The sequence below is a fragment of the Protopterus annectens genome, chromosome 16.part0 (genome assembly GCF_019279795.1).
Source record: "Protopterus annectens isolate FY-2018-M chromosome 16.part0, PAN1.0, whole genome shotgun sequence".
NCBI lineage: Eukaryota > Metazoa > Chordata > Ceratodontiformes > Protopteridae > Protopterus > Protopterus annectens.
This window is the reverse complement of record NC_056750.1, coordinates 288,683,726-288,702,628: the sequence shown is the minus strand read 5'-3', so window position 1 is coordinate 288,702,628 and position 18,903 is coordinate 288,683,726. Positions and strand designations below refer to the sequence as shown.

The 18,903-nt window shown below is 40.6% G+C and overlaps 1 protein-coding gene across 1 annotated transcript in view; it reads right to left on the bottom strand.

Moving 5' to 3' along the window:
- The window catches only part of LOC122790500 (collagen alpha-1(XXVII) chain B-like), a 2,222,694-nt gene that overhangs the window by 1,778,880 nt on the left and 424,911 nt on the right, over positions 1-18,903 (bottom strand). The window contains exon 3 of the mRNA XM_044058048.1: positions 5,347-6,713. Coding sequence (XP_043913983.1) covers positions 5,347-6,713 — 1,367 coding nt within the window. The remainder of the gene's footprint in view (positions 1-5,346; positions 6,714-18,903) is intronic.

Below are 18,903 nucleotides of genomic sequence, written 5' to 3'. Positions count from 1 at the left end.
CCGGACCCATCCAAGGTAAAGACATTCACAGGTTCCATAGTCAAAGAAGCATCTTGCGGCATACCGTCTCCGAATGGGTCTCAGTAGAGGCCTGCGAATCTGTAGAAGCAGGTATCAGGGGCTGCAAATGCACCTCACTGAGTATCGGCGGACTGGCAACTAGCTTAACGGAAGCCTCGTCGGTAGTTTTGGACCTATGCGGTCTCTCTCTGTCTTTATCCTTACTTTTTTTGGAAGATCAGTAGTCGGATGGCTTATCAAAGCCATTTCGTAATACGGAGAACAAGAGCAAAAGAATTTAGTGACAAAACAGCCCGATGATGAAAAGTTCGGGCATTGAACAAGGCACAAAACCGACAGCGAGGAACATCGTGGTCTGGGCCTAAACAGGTGAGCAGTAAGAATGAAAATCTCTGTGAGGTATTTGCTTTCCACAGGCAAGACAAATATTAACTTTTTCTGACATCGGTTAGAGTAAGATAAAAGGATCCCCAATGGGGTACTTATCCTTTAGAAGACTTCAGGTCTAAAACTCGAAAAACGAAAATTTCAGGAGGCAGCCGACCGGCACTTGCGAACTGCTTCTGCTTCGGACACTGCATGGCAAGAAAGCTGATGTAATGGTGTCAGCTGCATGTTTTATACTCATGACGACCTGACGTCATGGAAGAAGCGACAGCAGCCAATGCAGAAATCCCAAGACTCTGGTATTCAGGCCGACTGAGGGCTACCTGCAGGTAGATAACCCAAATTTGATGACTGCAACAGCGAAACACGAAGAACATCTTCTGCTGCACTGTTCAACTACAACAGTATGAAGATAAGGTTACAAATGACAACACTTATGTAGTCATTAATGAAGTGTTTTAAGTTCCATTTTTGTTTGCAGCATGATTTTAAAGTAATACAGCAGCATTTACATATGTACTTTCATTCTCTGAAATTACAGCTGTGTACGTTTCTGTGATCTAATACAAAATAGCAGCAATCAGGTGAAGTATGGTAAAAGTAAATAGGTAACAAGCTTGAACAGATCCCCTGTCAGATAACAGAAAGTTACATAAAGCAATGGCAGTGCCTTAGATTCATAGATTGTTACTAGGATAATGACTAGGGGGCACTTTTGCCTTTTTGCTGGTTATTGATACAATTTTGAGCACATTCTGTTAATCATGAAGGGTGTGTTGGACTTAAAAACATTTTTGACTTACAACAACCCCCCAGGAATGTAACCTGTTCATAAGTTGAGGAGCACCTTTACCAACAATGGTAATTAAGAAAATTGCTTTTTTAAAGTAATTAGGCTAATGGAAAGATAACCTGGGAGAGGGAGAACATTTCTAATTTAAATATAAGAGAGAAAGATTTTTTAAAAGAGTTTTTATTAAATTTTAAAAGAGAGAAATATTTTTGAGAAGATAAACACTTATGGCTAATCAAGAAACCTGAAAAAATGCTCAGACAGGGGATCTATGTGTGTGTGTGATGGCAGCAAACAAGATCTGAGGTATTGAGGATGTACTAGGGCATTATGGGTAGAGGGAGGAGCTCCACAGTTGGATCTGAAGTCTGTAGAATGCAGCCGAGTCAGACCCGAGGTCAGATCCGTAACCCATATGTTGAGGAAGAATGAAAAGCATAACATCCAATATATATATATATATATATATATATATATATATATATATATACATACACACACACACACACACACACACACACACACACACACACACACACACACACACACACACATGAAAAAACAGGGAAGGTTGGAAAATAGAAGAGCCTATGAGAGCTAGGTCAAAACCAAAAGCTCCATTTATCTGAATAATAACAACCAAGCTATGGTAGACCACTTCCAAACGCTGAAGTGGCAAACAAGATCTGAGGTAATTCAGGCTACAGAAGAGGATTATGGGTAAAGGGAGCCAAACTTAGCAGAAGTGGTTGAAGTCAGATCTGAGACCTACTGGTTAAGGAACGGATGAAAAAGACAATATCAGATCTTGCCAATACAGTTATATCTGAGTCACAAAGACATGCATCTGGAGCATTTCTCCCTGGGCCTCCGCTGAAAATTGGCTTCGTTCCAAGTCGGACTTTCCCAGTTAACAAATGTTAAATAAAAAAAAATAAAATCTAAGCCACTCATTTTTATAGTACTAACCTTACTAGACTATGTTATAGCTGAAAGAATGCCAAATACTACCTAGCTCTGCAAACAACAAACCATGTACTGCAGCAGACTACAAAGCTATAGCCATTTTTCTGTTTTGTCCAGTAGGCAGATAAAATTACATCCCAACAAATTCCTGACCACATTTAAAAAAAAAAAAACATTCTGACTGTCAGCATGTGTTCCAGAGGGGTTATAGCAAACTTATTACCATTTTTAAGGTGAACAATTTAATCTACTCTGGTATGGAGAAACAATAAGGGGGGTCTAGACCTAAAAAGAACCTTCAACATTAGCTTAGTGCTAAAATACATAATTCAAGCTTAGTTTTGGTTAAGTTACCCAGAACTGGTTTGCATGTCTTCTGCAAGACAGAACATATATAATTTTCTCTTAAAAGCATATCAAATATAAATTTTTAAAACAAGAGAGTGTCTGGGTTCACTTAGCATAAACAACTTATCCACTAGTCTCTCATTTATTAGCATTCCCTAATAAGCAAATGACCTGTTCTCTGGAAAATTGAATCTTCTTCCAGTTTGATACTCACACTACTACAAAAGAACTTTGCTATTCCTTGGAACTGGCTTTTGTGCTTACACCTAGTTATAAATCAGATCACATATGCAGTTTTGCTATTTTGTATCCACAAAAACTAGCTGCCTGTGAACACTTAACAGTTAAGTGTCTGAAGCTACCACGTAAGACTACAGAAATATCTTGGTGTGTTGCCTAATGAAAACCTCTCTATTACTTCACATACAAACTAATTGTAGGTAAGCTACTACAGCAACTGAAATTTGCCTACAGTCTCAAATCTCCTTATGCAGACATGAAACAAAGGCCAATGAAATGAAAGATTTGAATCTTACATTAGAATATGCTCTAACTGTTGTTATTCTTAATTCACAGCATACCACAAGGTTGCTGCAGATTGCATTAAGCAAATTTTGTAGGTTTATCTTCTTTTTGAATGACAGAAAAAATAACCAGTGGTAAAGCCCATAGAGCTCCTTCTGATGCTCTTCTAAGCCTGTGTGTATTTTTTTTTTATTTATTTTCAGTTCCTCTGGTTGAAATAGCTGACAATGGAGGAATTATCCAATTACCACAAAATGATTACACAAACTCTCAGTTCTTTGTTTTCAGACAAAAAACACTGCAGCACTCCTCTGTCTGAAAATAAACAGCGGTGAGTTCAACCAAAGATCGTTTTTGTGTTATGTTTTCAAGGTAAATGGATAATTTCTCCAACAACAGCTAATTCAACCAGAGGAACCGAATATACATAAAAACATGGGTTTACAGCAGAATCAATGAGTAAATAAGAATATGAAGGAGGTCTAAGGGCTTGAACACTGTTTTATTTTTTACATCTGCCTGGTGCCTTACGTTTGGCAGGAGACCAATCAGGTATAAGCCAGGTCTCACGACCACGTCAAATAGTGCTTACAAAAAAGTGACACATTTTTGAATGACAGGGACCCCCTAGCAAACACTGGCAGTCAATTACAGCTAGAGTGACCTTGCTGCTGGAAACCTTAACATTCAAGCTTCGGCACAAAAATTATTGCCTATCACTCTCAGCTGTTCAGTCCATAAGAAACAACTCAAATAACCTTAGGTCTGCATTTCTAACCTATACATATATTACATACAAAGTGATTATCATAGTTGGTTTGAGGGAATAAAGGCAATAGGTAAATGACATTACATATAGACTGAGTGAAAAAAAGCACAAGATATACATACATTATATAGAGAGTGGAAATCAGAGCTGGCATGCTCAATGGATCACAATCAAAAATAGAGTCAGAGAAAAGTGTGCAGATGGAAGAAGAGGACTGCAGAGGTTAAGTTATACAACCAGATATAGAGCAGCTGCTTTTTCCTAGAGTCTTGAAATGTGCCTTCGTCTGTGAAAGGAGAATAGGGTAAGAGAAATAATCTTTAAGAAAAAAAGGGAAATATTCCCACAGTTTGAGGCTAAGAACTGAAAAAGCATAGTCTGTGCAACCAAGCCTCGTTTGAGGGGTTTGGAGGAGAGGACATGTATGGTTAAGATGTCTAAGGCTGTTGGTGCATCTCTGAATAGTGGGGAAGCTATAGGAGGGAAGGTGTCATTCTTGATAAGTTTAAATAGTTGACAGGCAAATAGGAAGTCAACATATTGTTTCACAGGTAGCAACTTAGCTTTTTCATTGGTTTTGCAGTGGTGTTCATTTCTTTGGGACACAGTGATGGATCTGCAAATGGCATTTGAAATGGACTGAATGGTAGATACATTTCTTTTAGAAGCTGTGGCAATTAGTGGGAGGCAGTATTCAAACTGTGCCAGTAAGATACCATTACCTATGGCATCTCTACAGGGTCTGGATAGAACAGGGGAAATCATATTAAACCAGAATAGGAGAGTAGATTTTTTGTATGAGTATTCCAAATTTATTTTACAATATATTTTGCATCAGTTTTAAATCTGGAATTGCCTTTGATGTGGTTGTTGCTGAAAAGGATAAACTGGCAAGCCCACTGACTTTGTTAAGAAATGCATGCTCTGTAATGCTAACATCAACATAAATACTTTATACCTGTTTTAAAACTGACAAACCCACCTATCTAGTTAACAAAGGATAGATAAAATAAACACTACAAGACTTTATTTGATACAATTAACAAGCACTCCTACACCAAAGAAGATTAATTTAAAACATGATTATGTTTAACAGTGAAATTCTGGGTGAAATGGTTGATACAAGACAAGACTACAGTAAGAGATAGTGCTAATTTAACTAGTCCATTGTTGGTCCTAACTAAGCTAACAAAGTTTTGGAATAAAGTGCCACACATGACACCTAAGTTGTAAAACAAAGAGGCTCCATATGAAACTATTACACAAAAAGAATGCTATGGGAAGCGATTTAAAAGTGCTGCTACTTAATCACAGTGCTTCTGATACAAGACATGTTAATTTGCCCAGTATCACACCAGGCAGTACATTAAGAGAGTCACAGCATTTAACTCATACTTGAAATGCCCCTAATTAGTGGTCCTGCCACCCATATGCTACTGTAGAAGAACACAATTAACACATTCCTACATAAAGTTCACTGTTTATCAATTTTAAAAACACTACAATTTAATTTACTGAAATAAAACAAAACACTTACTAGTAAGCCAATATTTCCTTTTTCTCCTTTTTGCCCTGGTGGTCCAGCAAGAAGAGGAAACTGTGTAGGCCCATCCAAATTGAAGATGTGATAGCCATCGTTGGCAGTGAGTGTCACAGTAGAGGTGCTTGTGCTAAGTTTAGTGGTGGGTGCAGTTCTTATTTTTGGGTCTGACTTATTTTTCAGCAGGACTGACTGCTTCTTTGACAGATGCTCTTCTGCCATGATTTCCAAGGTTTGTTTGGGAGGCCCAGGGTGTGTCTCATTTGGTTGATTTTCTGCTTTTTTCTTCATAAACTTAGAAGGAGATGGTGTGGCTGTCACCATCTTTGTTGGGCCTTTTTGGTGGATCTTTAACTTGGTTTCATGAGTTGCACTTTTTTTGCTAATAGTAGAACTGTGACCATATTGCAGGCTTGGCTTCAATGTAGAAATGGCTAATAAGTCCAACATCCCTCTAGATGCTATGTTATTTATTCTGAGTGGTGTTGCTGTGGTTTGGGTCTTGGATAGTGCAGGAGTCACTGAACCTGAATGCTGATGAATCAAAGAAATCACAGTGGTACCCTGATGCTGTGCAAGTAACCTGACTTGCAAAGTTGCTGCTTCATATGCAGATGTCCCTGACATTCCTAATGAAGCAGTCCTTTTTGTAAGGTTAAGGTTCCATACTGGGGCCTCTGTAAGGGATTTTACTGTGACACTGACATTTGGATCTTTGGGTAAAACTGGAATGAGAGGAGAGAGATTAGGCCTGTAGGTATCAGCTTGCCTGCATTGCTTTTTAATGTACTTACAATAATTATAAGCTGCCTTGGCAGAGGGATAAATATCAAATTGACAAATAGCCCCTTCAAACTGAACAGAATTTTGGTTCATTTTCCCTAAAAGGAAAGATCCTTCTGAATCTAAACTCTCATCTTTTTTGAAATGCAGATCTGCATGTACATGTCGCTTCCCACAAGAAGTATATAATGTGACCTTTTGGCCTTGAATGCCAATGGCCAGATTATGCCACTGGCCATTATGAATGTCATAGTCAAAATATATAGACTGCTTCTGTCCTATATAAACTATAATTTTGCCAGGTATAAATTGCACTCCAAGCTGCAGTTTCTTCTTTTTGCTTTTCACAGAGAATAGGAAGGCACTGTTGATACGGTGGGAGCAGAGGCTTAGGATAAAGGTAACGTTTGTGCCAAAAGCAGCAGGAATTATGTTGTTGACAGGTGCTTCAATGCGGGCCCTCTGGGTAAGGATAATTCCAGACCTGAAAGGTATGACTCCCTGTGGAGCAAAGTGGGATGAGGAAGAAGATGCTGTTGGTTTCCTTCCTGTGAGGCCCAGCCTTTGGAGGATGTCAACATCTGAAACAGATCAGCATTAATAAAAAAAATGAACTACTTCAATTGCAAAACAGTCTTAACCAAAAATGTGTAATAGTCTTCCTATTCCACAAACATGCAGGATATTTTTAACATTTGCTACTGTATGTTGATGGTCAGTATAATGTCTCTATTCCTTCATGAATGTTTTGCTGTCTGTACACTTCTGTGTTCATAATCATTATTTTTCAGCACCAACTTTCTTAGCTTCATTACTCTTCCGATACATTTGTTATTGGTTCCCCTTGCTCATATTTTATCTTTTCCCTTTTTCAGCACTTGTCAGAATATCCCTTCCCTCTTCCCTTGTTGGTCTTTATGTTTTAACACTGACCATCTCATCCTTTCCGATCCTTGAATCATTGGTGTAACAAAGAAATCGTGATTTTATTCTGCTCTGATTTCTTACTCATGGTTCTCACTGCATCTGCAATTTTAATGTTTTCACTTGCTCCTCATTTCTCAAAGGTCACTGTGTCCTATTATTTAGTATCACTTTAAACCCTCCTTTTTTCTTTTGGAATCTATTTCCCAGCTATGATGTTAGCCTTGCTCTTCCACCCCTTAGCCAATAATATTCATTAGGTTCTAGAAATAAATCTTCCTCATCTAGTCCTCTCTCCATAATTACTGAATGTATATTTGGTAGTTGTTTGGTTGACTGGTTGGCAGGAAAGAACCCAGTACAGACATTTGGGAAAAGAATACTGAGTAATGATGAACAGCATTACTGAACAATGTGAGAACATGGAAACCAAAATGTGCATTGTTTTCACTTTCATTAAAGTGCCACAACCACAAAGACATCTGTATTAGTGGGGACATGTGGCACAGCACCTTGCAAGGAGGTCAGGTGAGCTCTATCTCCAAAAAGAAGGATAACATTTTGATCACTTTAATTTGTCTTTTTCAGGATACAGACATACTCAGCTGCTCCTGTATGCAGCCAATCAACCAATTCCTCATAAACTCTCCCTTCTTTCATACCTACACACTTAAAGAGTGATCACTGTGCATCCACTTCCCCCTCCTTCTTTCTTAGCACTAAGCACATCTGTAGCATTTATTAAGTCCTTATCATTGCCACCTTCATTTTTTTTTCAATCAGTGTGTAGCAGTAGTTATGTTTTCAATGTACCCTCTCCTGCATATAAGGACAGCAGAGCTGTATTGACCTCCCAAAAATAAATATTGTGAATGGCAAGAAACTGTTTCATTCCAACAAACTGGTGCACAGCAAAGTCAACAAATGTTCTTTACCAGTCTAACTAACTGGAATTTGTAAATCTGCCAGTTCATAACATCAAGGGTATAGCAAGAAACTTTGCTCACTTACCTCTTAATATACATCGTAAATTCTTAAGTCTTATATAAATCACAAAAAAGCATGTCAATGCATCACAACTGGCAACATGCACCATTGCTTAAACATGTTTAATGAAATGATTATCAGCAACTTGAACAATGATGAAGAAAGCATATTTGTGTAAATAAACGTAACATAAAAGTAGATAGTCTAACAGATCACTGATACCATAGCCTAAATTATAGGTCCAATCCCTAATGACCCTCCAGCTTTTCAAAGCCTAAGGGTGCCTTCCACACTCTCTAACTGTCAGGAGCTCAAGGAGAGCTCCTTAAAAAGATAGCTGGAGAGCAAATTACACAGAATATTTTTTGATTGGAAAGTGAGGGAAGAGCCCTGAAAGAACACTGCTAGGAAACAAGCCAAAAATAAACCATATCCAGTATATCACCCTGGCAACACCAACACCAAAGGAAAAACAGCAACAAAAAGGAGTCTGGAAGGGGGGGGGGGGCAGGTAATTCTGACAATTTTTATGGTAAGTTTATTTGCACAATTGTACTACATTCAACATATAGATCACTGTTGCAGTAGCGTAAGCCATATGGGTAGATTACCGTATCTTACAAACTCTAAAAAAAACAGAGGAGGCCAATAACTAAGACTCCAGGAATCCCTACAGAATGGTCCTAGCAAAGCCTGTTCTGGACCTGGAGAAGGAATCCAGTTTGCATTCCTTTGGAAATGTGTGCGCAGAGAACTAAGTTGCTGCCTCTAGAATACTTCTAGAGTCTACTTCTTTCAAGAAAGGCACCAAATCCAAAGTCCTTTTGGACTAGGCCATAACCATGCTTGGAAATCGCTTACCATTCCTGGTATTACAAAAAGCAATAGCATGAGACAACCACCTTGAAATAGTCTGCTTTGACACAAATTGTCCTTTCCTCTTACCTTTGTAAAAGGCAAACAGTTGATCACCTTTCCTGAAGGTTAACCTTTTGTCTGAGTAGTTTCTGAGTTAACTGTGAATATCTAGAGTATAAAGAATCTTTTCTCCCTTATTCTTGGATTCAAGAAAGAAGAGAGGGAGCTTAATAGTTTAGCTTAAAGTAAAGGGATCATGTTAGTCATAAAAAAGGATTAGTTCTTAAAGAAACTTTGCCCTTATGAAAAAATAAGGTAGGGCTGACTACTTGTAATCTGGATATTCTCCAAGCAGAAGTAAGAGCAATGAGCAAAACAGTCTTTCATGTTAAGAACCTCAATTCAGCCTTATGAGCTGGTTCAAATGGAGAAAAAAGTAAGCTTTTCAAGCAAAAAGATGAGATCTCAAAGAGGAGCTACCCATTTCCTATGTTAACAGATATGCAAAACTCCTTTCAAATACTGTAACTTCAGCATGGTTAGGGTAGAGAAGCTGAAGTGGTCAACAAATGCAACTTGACAGAGGAATAATAAAAATCAGTGGACTGTAATTCATAAAAATTATCAAGAACAAAAGGTAGCAAAAACTGATTCTTGGACAGTTAACCAACTAAAAATCTTTTCCACTCGTACATATTTAGTTTCCTATCAACATTTTTTACCTGCTTTAGTAACTGAGGCACATTCTCAGAAAAAAGGTGCCTAAAAGACATTATAATTATATCATTCAAGTCAGTAGTTGAACTTTTTTTTCAGGCTGGGGTGTATCAAGCAACCCTGGTCTTGTGTGTGAGCAAATCCAGTATGTAGAGAAGCTTGTGGTAATTGCCTTTGGCCAGATTGAAAAGAAGAGAGAACCCTGTTGCCTGGGTCAAAAGGGAGTAACCATCACAATTCTGTCAGAGTCCTGGATTTTCAGAAGCCTGAATGTCAGTGGAAAGGGTGGAAAAGCATACAGGAACATTCCTGTCCATGAGCTGTCTTCCAGTCCTTTCTGCAGGGAGTCCTTGAGCAGAATTTTTCGACCTGTTCTGAAAGGAAGCAAACAGATCTACATGAGGCATTTGCTACTGTTGGATCAATTCTTAGAAGACCCCAGGATGATGTATACATCATCCTTTGGGCTCGTCTAAGAACTGATCCGAGAATGATGTATACATTTGTAGGGTTCTATCCTCGTCCTGCTCAGCTTGTCTGCAATAAGGTTTTACTCTGACAGAATGTATGAACCTTGCAGAGTAAAAATTAGCTGAATTCCTATTTCACAGGCTGTTATAGGCAGTCTGCAAAAATGTCAGAATCTGGTATCTCCCTAACTGTTCATGCGCTACATCACTATAGTGTTGTGTGTGTACACTTGTAGAGGTCCTGGGGACCAGAGACGATTTAAGGCTTTTAAAGCACTGTTCATTGCCAACATCTCTCTGATGTTTATGCGTTTCGGTCTGACTGAAGGGCTCCACAGAGCATGACTTTTACTCCCTCTGGAAACAATACCCCAGCCAAGTCTGATGCATCTGTAGACACAGATTGTATTGGGGTTGGAAAGGAAAGTAGGAGACCTGGATTGCATGAGATATGGTCTTTCCACCAAAAAAATCTCCCATTTTACAAATCCCAGAACTGGGATATAAAAGGACAAAAAGTGCCGATGCTGAATATTCAGGCTGAGCTGAGGTATCACTGCATTTTTTTGAATATGTAGTCTGGCCAGCAGGAGCATGAGAACTATAGATACTACGTATCCCAAAATCCTAACAAATTCACTTCCAGATGCATGGCTGAGATTGGAGAAACATAGGAATAACTATTAAAACATCTATACTTTGTCTGAATGAAAAAAGACTCTTCCTAAAGCAGAATTGTAGCAGACATCCCAGAAGTAAAATTCTGTGGGCAGGGATGAGAGAAGATTTCTTTAAATTGACTTGAACCCCCATGATGAGTAGAAGATTCTCGGCCATTTGTAAAGACTCTTGACAATAAAAAACAGTTTGAAAAGACAAGAAAATAGTCTAAATATGGAAATATATGAATGCCTTGAAGCATGAAATGAGCAAGGACTGGAGGAAGAAAACTGGTGAATATACTCAGTGCTGTGAAAAGTCCAAAGGGTAAAACAGAAGACTGATAATGTACTCTGGACATAACAAACCTTTAAAAACATTTTAACTGCTTGTCAATAGCAATGTTAAATCTAAATTTACCATAAAGTCTAGAGAGGGAATTAGAGGAAGAGAATGAAGGGATAAAATTTTGAACTTCGGAATCTTGACAAAGATTTAGAAAGGAAAGGTCCAGTAGAGACCTCTAGGAGGCTTCTCTTTTTTGTACCAGAAAAATCATTGAGTAACAGTCTTTGCATTTGCCATTGGCAAATTTCTCTACAATCACTCTATTGCTAATGCATGGAATAAACTACATTCACATGTAAGAAAAATCAGTAACTCGGTTTTAAAAACACTTTTAAAAGCCCACCTATTAAACTCAAGGACCTGCCTTTGCCATGACCCTATTTAATCTTCCTCTAGTACAACTAACCCCTCTTTTACTCCTGTTCTTTCTCCTCCTCCCCAACTATCTAAATTCCTTTCAATTCTTTGCTTGTTCCAAAAAATAATCAGTTATTTAGACTCTCTGCCCCAAAGTGTTGTTATACTTTATCCTAATCCTACCTCTTACCTCATATATACGTAAACATCAAAACTACTACTACTGTGATTTATGTACGGGAATTAACTGTATTCGATACCTTTACTACTTAATTTCTTGTGCCCACATTATATTATGTAAATATGTAAGCATCAAAGCAATTGTATTCTATGTATATATTGTATGTGACAACACTAATGCTGTAAATTTATATCATGTATGTATCTTTTGGAGCTTTTCTCCTCAGGTCTCTGCTGAAAATGGGTATCTGACCAGTTAGACTAAACTGGTCAACAAATGTCAAATAAATAAATAAATTTGCCCAAGTGGCAGAGAAGTACATGTTCTATAACTCCCTTGGTCAGCACTTGATGCAGAATGGGAGTAAAGAGAGAAACTTACTTTAATGTTCCAAGAGAAATTCCCTGGGAAGGAGGAAGGGATTCCTATTGCAAATTGCAACTCTGACTTATTAGAGTCAAAATCCCTGTGTCTGTAACCATCTGGTGCCACAAGGGAAGATGAAGCATCAGAGAGAGGGAGCGGTTGCTAGAATGAAAAGGGGGAGAGACCTGGGCAAGTCAAAAGTCATGTTGACTGAGTAGACCGTTCTTGATGTTTTCAGGCTTTTCCTTTCTTTTTGCAGCCTCTTTGTTACTGCTTTTCAAAATCCTGTTTGCTGGCACCTTGCTTCTTAAATGGCTATAGAAAAGGGGAGTTGAGGTGCAGGTGAATTTTTCTTTTCCTTTTTTAAAAGGAAGCATTCCTTTTATTAACTTTCCCTTTTCATCACACTTCTTCAACACCTCAGCTGCAGAAGGGCCAAAAGGAAGCTCCCTAACTAAAAGAGAATTTAAAATTTCAGTTTAAAGATCTTAAGGAAGATTATGAGAATGAAGCCAAGATAGTCTTCTCAATACCTACTCATATGCAGCAGCTCTACAGAGGAAGCAACAGTATTATGAACACAGTTTAAACTTGCTTAGTTACTTGAGAAGCAAATGTAATAGAGGCATTCAAGGAATTTTTACCCAGAAGGAAGGTTAACTACTGACCTTTGCATGTTCTCAAAAGACAAAAGTAAAAACTTTTAGCACATGAGCTTGGCCATTTAAAACCCTGAAAGTCAAACTACTAGATTAATACATTTTCTTCCTCAATTAATCCACTGCTTTCCACCCTTGTCAGAGTAAATGGGGACAGCAGCTGTAAAGTATTTAACAGAAGCAATTTTGAGTAAAGAAATCACAGATGGATCTGTTTTAGTATTTAAAAACAAATGCTTATGAGATATCCTATATAATCTGTTAGGCCTCTTTGGAGCAGGAGGTTGACTACTGGGTAAGTTAGAAGCCACAAGAAAAATATTCTCTAAAGCAGGCAACAAAGAAAATGAATATTTACAGAATTTGGCATTTCTAACTGTAACAAAACAAAAAAAATAATAAAGAAAGTAAGATTTCTGCGCCACAGGACTTTCATTATGATTCCACTGAAAACTCTTTCATTTTACATAAGTTTTAGAAAGGATAAGTCTTCTGGAGGAAAATCTGAAATCATACCTTTCTCAGAATCAGAATGCTCAGATTATGAAGAAATCCCTGAGGTACAACCTTCCCCTGAGATGTCTGCTCTACTGACTGAATGTCCATGTCAATAAGAGATGGAATTCTTTTCCTTTATTTGCCTGAGGAAACAGAATGCAAGGAGAAAGCACCAATAAGTTCCTTAGCAAATCCCAGTACATCTTCTATGTCCATAGTAATAGTAACAGGAGACTGGAAGTTTTTTCACTATATTCCCCTTTCCTGAGCAACTCCCTGGAAAAAGATTGACTCTCAGCTGAAACTAGTCCAGAAGCAGATTCCCTATCTAATTAAGTGAAGAACCTTTACCTACCCCTTCCTCTGATACCGACAAAAGGGATTCGCCCTTGCCTACTAACAGCACCCCTACAACTGAAAAATAAGTGGCTATCACCTGGTCTTTGGTGGCTACATATGCTACATCAAGAGGACTAGGGGAGAAAGTTGACTGGTCTGAGACAAATGAAGCAGTCACAGTAGAGTCACCCACCAGTGGCTAAGGGACCTCAGGAGCCTACTTGACACTGGAAGACTCCCTGACAACTTCCTTCTTCTTGAAGATGAGGGAAGACACTACTGCAAAGACTGGTGGCTGTTCCATTGGTAAAACTGAGAAAGAGACATTGAAAGTGGATAGGATAGTCTGAACTGTCAGTAAATTGTAAAGTAGAGAACAAGTGGTACTGAAGTAGGTGAATCATTGACCTCACACAAGTACTGTATCTTGCCCATGATACACAAATATACAAAACCTTACTAAAGCTTTTGTTAAAAAAAAAAAAAAAAATAGAATGTTTCATACAAAATATTTACATAAGCGTAAATACATACTCTCCCTTAAACATGCAATGAAAGGCCAAAAAAAAAAAAAAAAAAAGCTTCCTAGCTAAAACAAGTATTTCCTTCAGGAAAATACAAGCTTTCCTCAGAAAAATAAAATTAGTGGAAGTTTTTCCCCAAATAAGGATGAGTACCAAAAAAAATAAGAAGTTATGTACCTACCATAACGTTCCATGTTAGTTGTCTTCTTCTCGCCTTCTTTCTTGCTGGATGGGTTCGGAGCCGATCCTCGGCTCCGACTCGGCCAATACTAAAGCTCGAGAGCTAATTCCACCGGCTCGAGGCTCCCCTATATCCCACAATGCTAGGTGGTAACTACTCAGATCTCGTTTGATAGCTATACCAAGCAATCCTAGTCTCCCTAGAATGGAGTAGGGAAACCCACCTCAAACAGTCTGCGTAAAGAAAAGGCAGACCTCAGTAAAGATAGAAGAGGTGGGAGAAAGTGTGGGAGTAACAAATTTCGGAAGAAGAAACACAAAAGAATTCTGTCGGTCTGTCCAGGCTTGGGGGAAGGAGGGAGGGACGCAAGAAAGAAGGCGAGAAGAAGACAACTAACATGGAACGTTATGGTAGGTACATAACTTCTTAATGTTAAGTTGTCAATCTCGCCTTCATTCTTGCTGGATGGGACCACGTCCCTAGCACCTTATCCCGGGTGGCCTATCGGAACAGACTCTTGAGAACAGTGGAACCAAAATTGGCACGGCTTCTGGAAACCATGTCCAATTTGTAATGTGAAATGAATGTATGAGGAGAAGCCCAGGTGGCTGCTGCACAAATTGAATCTATTGGCAACCTGTCCTGAAAGGCTATGGATGTAGCTAATGCCCTAGTTGAATGAGCTCTAGGTCTTGAGGGTAGTTTTTGATGTCTGATCTCATAGATGAAAGTAATTGTAGACGTGAGCCATCTAGAAAGGGATACTTTAGTGACTGGAAGGCCCAATCTACCTTCTGCATATGACAGAAACAATTGATCAGATTTCCTGAATTGTTTAGTCCTGTCTAAGTAATATCTCAGTTGGCGATGAACATCCAAAAAATGCAGCTTTTGCTCTGACCTATTTGAATAGTTAGGGAAAAAAACGGGAGATCAATAACTTGGTTTAGGTTAATTTGAGAAGAAATTTTAGGCAAAAGGATGGATTAGTCCGGAGGGATACCCTGTCTTTGTGAAAAACTAAGTAAGGGGGACGACTGCACAGAGCATGGAGTTCAGATACTCTTTTCACTGAAGTTATAGCTACCAGAAAAAGTGTCTTCCAAGAAAGCAACTTCAGAGAACATGAAGCAGCCGGTTCAAAGGGGGGGAAGAATTAAAGATGCCAGAACCAAGTTCAAATCCCATTGAGGCGGAGGGTCTTTGATTGGAGGTTTGAGAAGAAATACACCCCTTAAGAAGGCTTTACAGAGTTTGTGAGCCATGATGCTGGATTCTGAGACACCAACATGAAAATTTGATATGGCAGCCAATTGAACTCTAATGGTTGATGCAGAAGATCCTAAATGAAAGAGTTCTGCTAGAAAGTCTAAAATAGACTGGATAGGTGCAGTAAAGGGATCTATGTTTTTCGATGATGCCCAAAGGGAAAAACGTTTCCACTTGCTAGTATAAATCTTCCAGGTAGAGGATTTATGAGAGGCTATCAAAATATCTTGGACCGACCGAGATATTGAGGGAAGCCTGGCTAAGGTTGGAATCGGAGAAACCACGCTGTGAGGTTCAGAGAAGACAGAGATTGGTGCAGCTGACCCGATTGATGGGTAATCAGATCTGGTACTGGGTCCAGATGCCAAGGCTGCTCCAAAAGGTAACGATGAAGAAAGGGAAACCATATCTGTCGAGACCAGTAAGGGGCAATGAGGATCATTGTCACTCTCAAGGCGATGGCTTTCTGAATTAGTTGAGGTATCAGTGGAAAGGGGGGAAAGGCATACAGAAGTCCCTGGGGCCAATCGTGGACTACAGCGTCTCTGGTGGGATGGCCTGGTAACAGGAAGAGAGTGAAGAAGTCGTGACACCTGCTGTTTTGGGGAGTAGCAAAAAGATCGCAGCAAGGGTGGCCCCATCTTAGGAATACTTCTTCTAGAACTGATTTCTTTAGAGACCACTCATGTGGCATGAGAATTGCTCTGCTCAATTTGTCTTTAATAACGTTGGATTTCCCGGGAATATGCGTTGCTATCAGAAAACGCTGAGAAGAGATCGCCCATTGCCAAAGTCTGAGTGCTTCTCGACATAAAGGGTATGATCTGGTTCCGCCTTGTTTGTTGATGTACCACACTACGGACATGTTGTCCGTTTGAATTGCAATAGTCCCCTTGGGAAGAGAGTCGTGAAAGGCTTGCAATGCTAAAAGCACTGCTCTCATCTCTAAGACATTTATGTGCAAGTGGCACTCGAAGGGTTGCCACGTGCCCTGGACTGTCCTGCCCTGATAATGCCCCCCCCACCCGATCAGGGAGGCATCTGTTGTCAACGTGGCAACTGGGGGGGGGGGAGTGAAGGGTCTTCCTTGGAGAAGTTGAGGTGATGTGATCTACCAAGACAGTTGATTCTTGCATACTTGAGTTATCAGTATGGTATGGGACATCGGGAGTCGTTGAAAGGACCATTGAGTAAAAAGCATCCATTGGATGATCCTCATGTGAAAGCAAGCTAAGGGGAGAAGGGGAATAGCTGCTGCCATGAGTCCTAGTACCTTCAATACCAGTCTGGCTTTGACTTTGACACACTGTAAGAGAAGGGACACTTGGTTCCGGATGTCTAACACCCTCTGCTCTGTGAGTCTGGCTGAAAGGGTCTGTGTATCTAAGGTGGCGCCTATAAAAATAATAGACTGACAAGTCGACAAGGCAGATTTTTCGAAATTTATTGAAATGCCTAGAGCTTGACAAGATTGAATGGTGAAGTCCCTGGATAGGAGAAGCTGATGTCTGGTGGTGGCAGTAAGGAGCCAATCGTCCAGATATGGAAACACCTGGAATCCTTGGCGTCTCTAGTGAGCCGTGACCACTGCCATGCATTTGGTGAACACCCGGTTGGCTGTAGTGAGACCAAAGGGCAGGGCCCTGAATTGGTAGTGACTGGCTCCCAGCCTGAAGCGGAGATATCTCCTGGAGCGTCGGTTCATTTTGATGTGGTAGTACGCGTCCTGAAGATCTATCGAGCACATCCAATTGTCCTGACCCAAGAAGGGTAGAATGGACTGTAGCGTGACCATCCGGAATTTTGTTTTCTTGACAAACTTGTTTAAGTAGCTGAGATCCAGTATGGGTCTCCAGTCCCCTGCTTTTTTTGGTACCAAAAAGAATTTGGAGTAGATTCCGGATCCTTGCTGGTCTGCCGGGACTGATTGGATGACTCTTTGATAGCAGCTTCGAAATTTCTAATGCTGCTTGTTCCCTTAGACCGGGTGGAACATCTGGAAGGGATCTTTTTGGTTGGGTTGGAATATGAATGAAGGGAATTTTGTAACCCTCGGATATGATCGACTGTACCCATTTGTCTTGAGTTAGGGAAAGCCAGGCTTTTGGGTTCAGTGATAACCTTCCCCCGACTGCCTCCGAAGGCGGACAGCCGGGCAGCCCCTCAGGGGTGCTGAAAGGGTTTGTCAGAGAACATTTCTCTGCTACCCTGGTTTTGCGGACCTCCTCTGCCTCTAGGGCGGCGTCTATTATTATTCCCCCCTCTGCCTCTAGATGGGAATCGGCCTTGTGCGTCAGATGAGACTCCCTGGGATTGTTTGCGGAACCACATCTTTCCTCCCTTTGACCTTTGGGATAGGGTCTAGAAGGGGTAGAAAAACGGACTCCTACGGCAGAGAGAGTCTTACCTTCCACCTCGCACCTGGTCAATGTATCCTTCACCTGTGGACCAAACAATGATGATCCATCAAAGTGAGAATTGGTGAAGGACGCCTTGAAAGGGTCCGCAAAGTTGCATAGCCGCATCCAGGCGTGCCTTCGTAAGGCAACACCTGTGCCTGCGGCTCTACTCGCCCCATCTGCTGCGTATGAGACCAGCCGCATGGAGGAGTTAACAATGGAATTTAGGGTTGCCAACTGGGAGTTCATTGTGTCTTTGAACCCCTCAGCTGTAGGATCCTTCATCAGTTCACCCATATCCTTGAGTAAATCTCTTTGGAGATGAGTGAAGTGGCATAAGTAATTCAGCGACTGCATTGAAAGGGTCGCTGACGAGAACATCCGCTTGCCGTACCTGTCCATGGTCCTAGATTCCTTATTAGGAGGATGGACAGGAACCGAAGGATCAGCTAACTCCTTCTTTGTGGCCACAGCCACCACCATGGCATCAACAGGGACACCTTTGGATAAAAACTCTTTGTCTTTGGGGGCAGTAATAAATTTGGATGGTCTCCTCGGGTGGGTTCCACTGAGTCAGGAGCCGTCCAAGCCTTCCTTGCCACCACTTCCATAAGGGGTCAAAGGGAGGGGACACCCAGGAGGTAGAAGGGTGAGAACCAAACGCCTCAAGATACACTGACTCATCCTCCGAAGGATTAAGGGCTGGCCAGTTCCCCCTCTGTCTGAGGATTTCAAGGATGTCCGCAAAGGAGACATCCTCAGAGGGGGATCGAGGGGACCCTTCAGATTCCTCTAAGTCAGTGTCAGAGGTGATAGACTCAGGGAGTCAATGTGCTTCCTCTTGCACTGCCTCTTCCTAGGGGGATCTCCTGCAGGGTCAGGAGAGACCTCGGAAGAGGAGGAAATTCCCAATGGGGAATCTTGAGGAGTTGGTTCTCTGTGGTGTGGGACAAGGGGGTGAGTAGAAATCACCGCAGGCACTGTAGATGGAGGGGCTGAAGGAGCTGACTGTGGGGCAGAACCTGGTTCTAGCA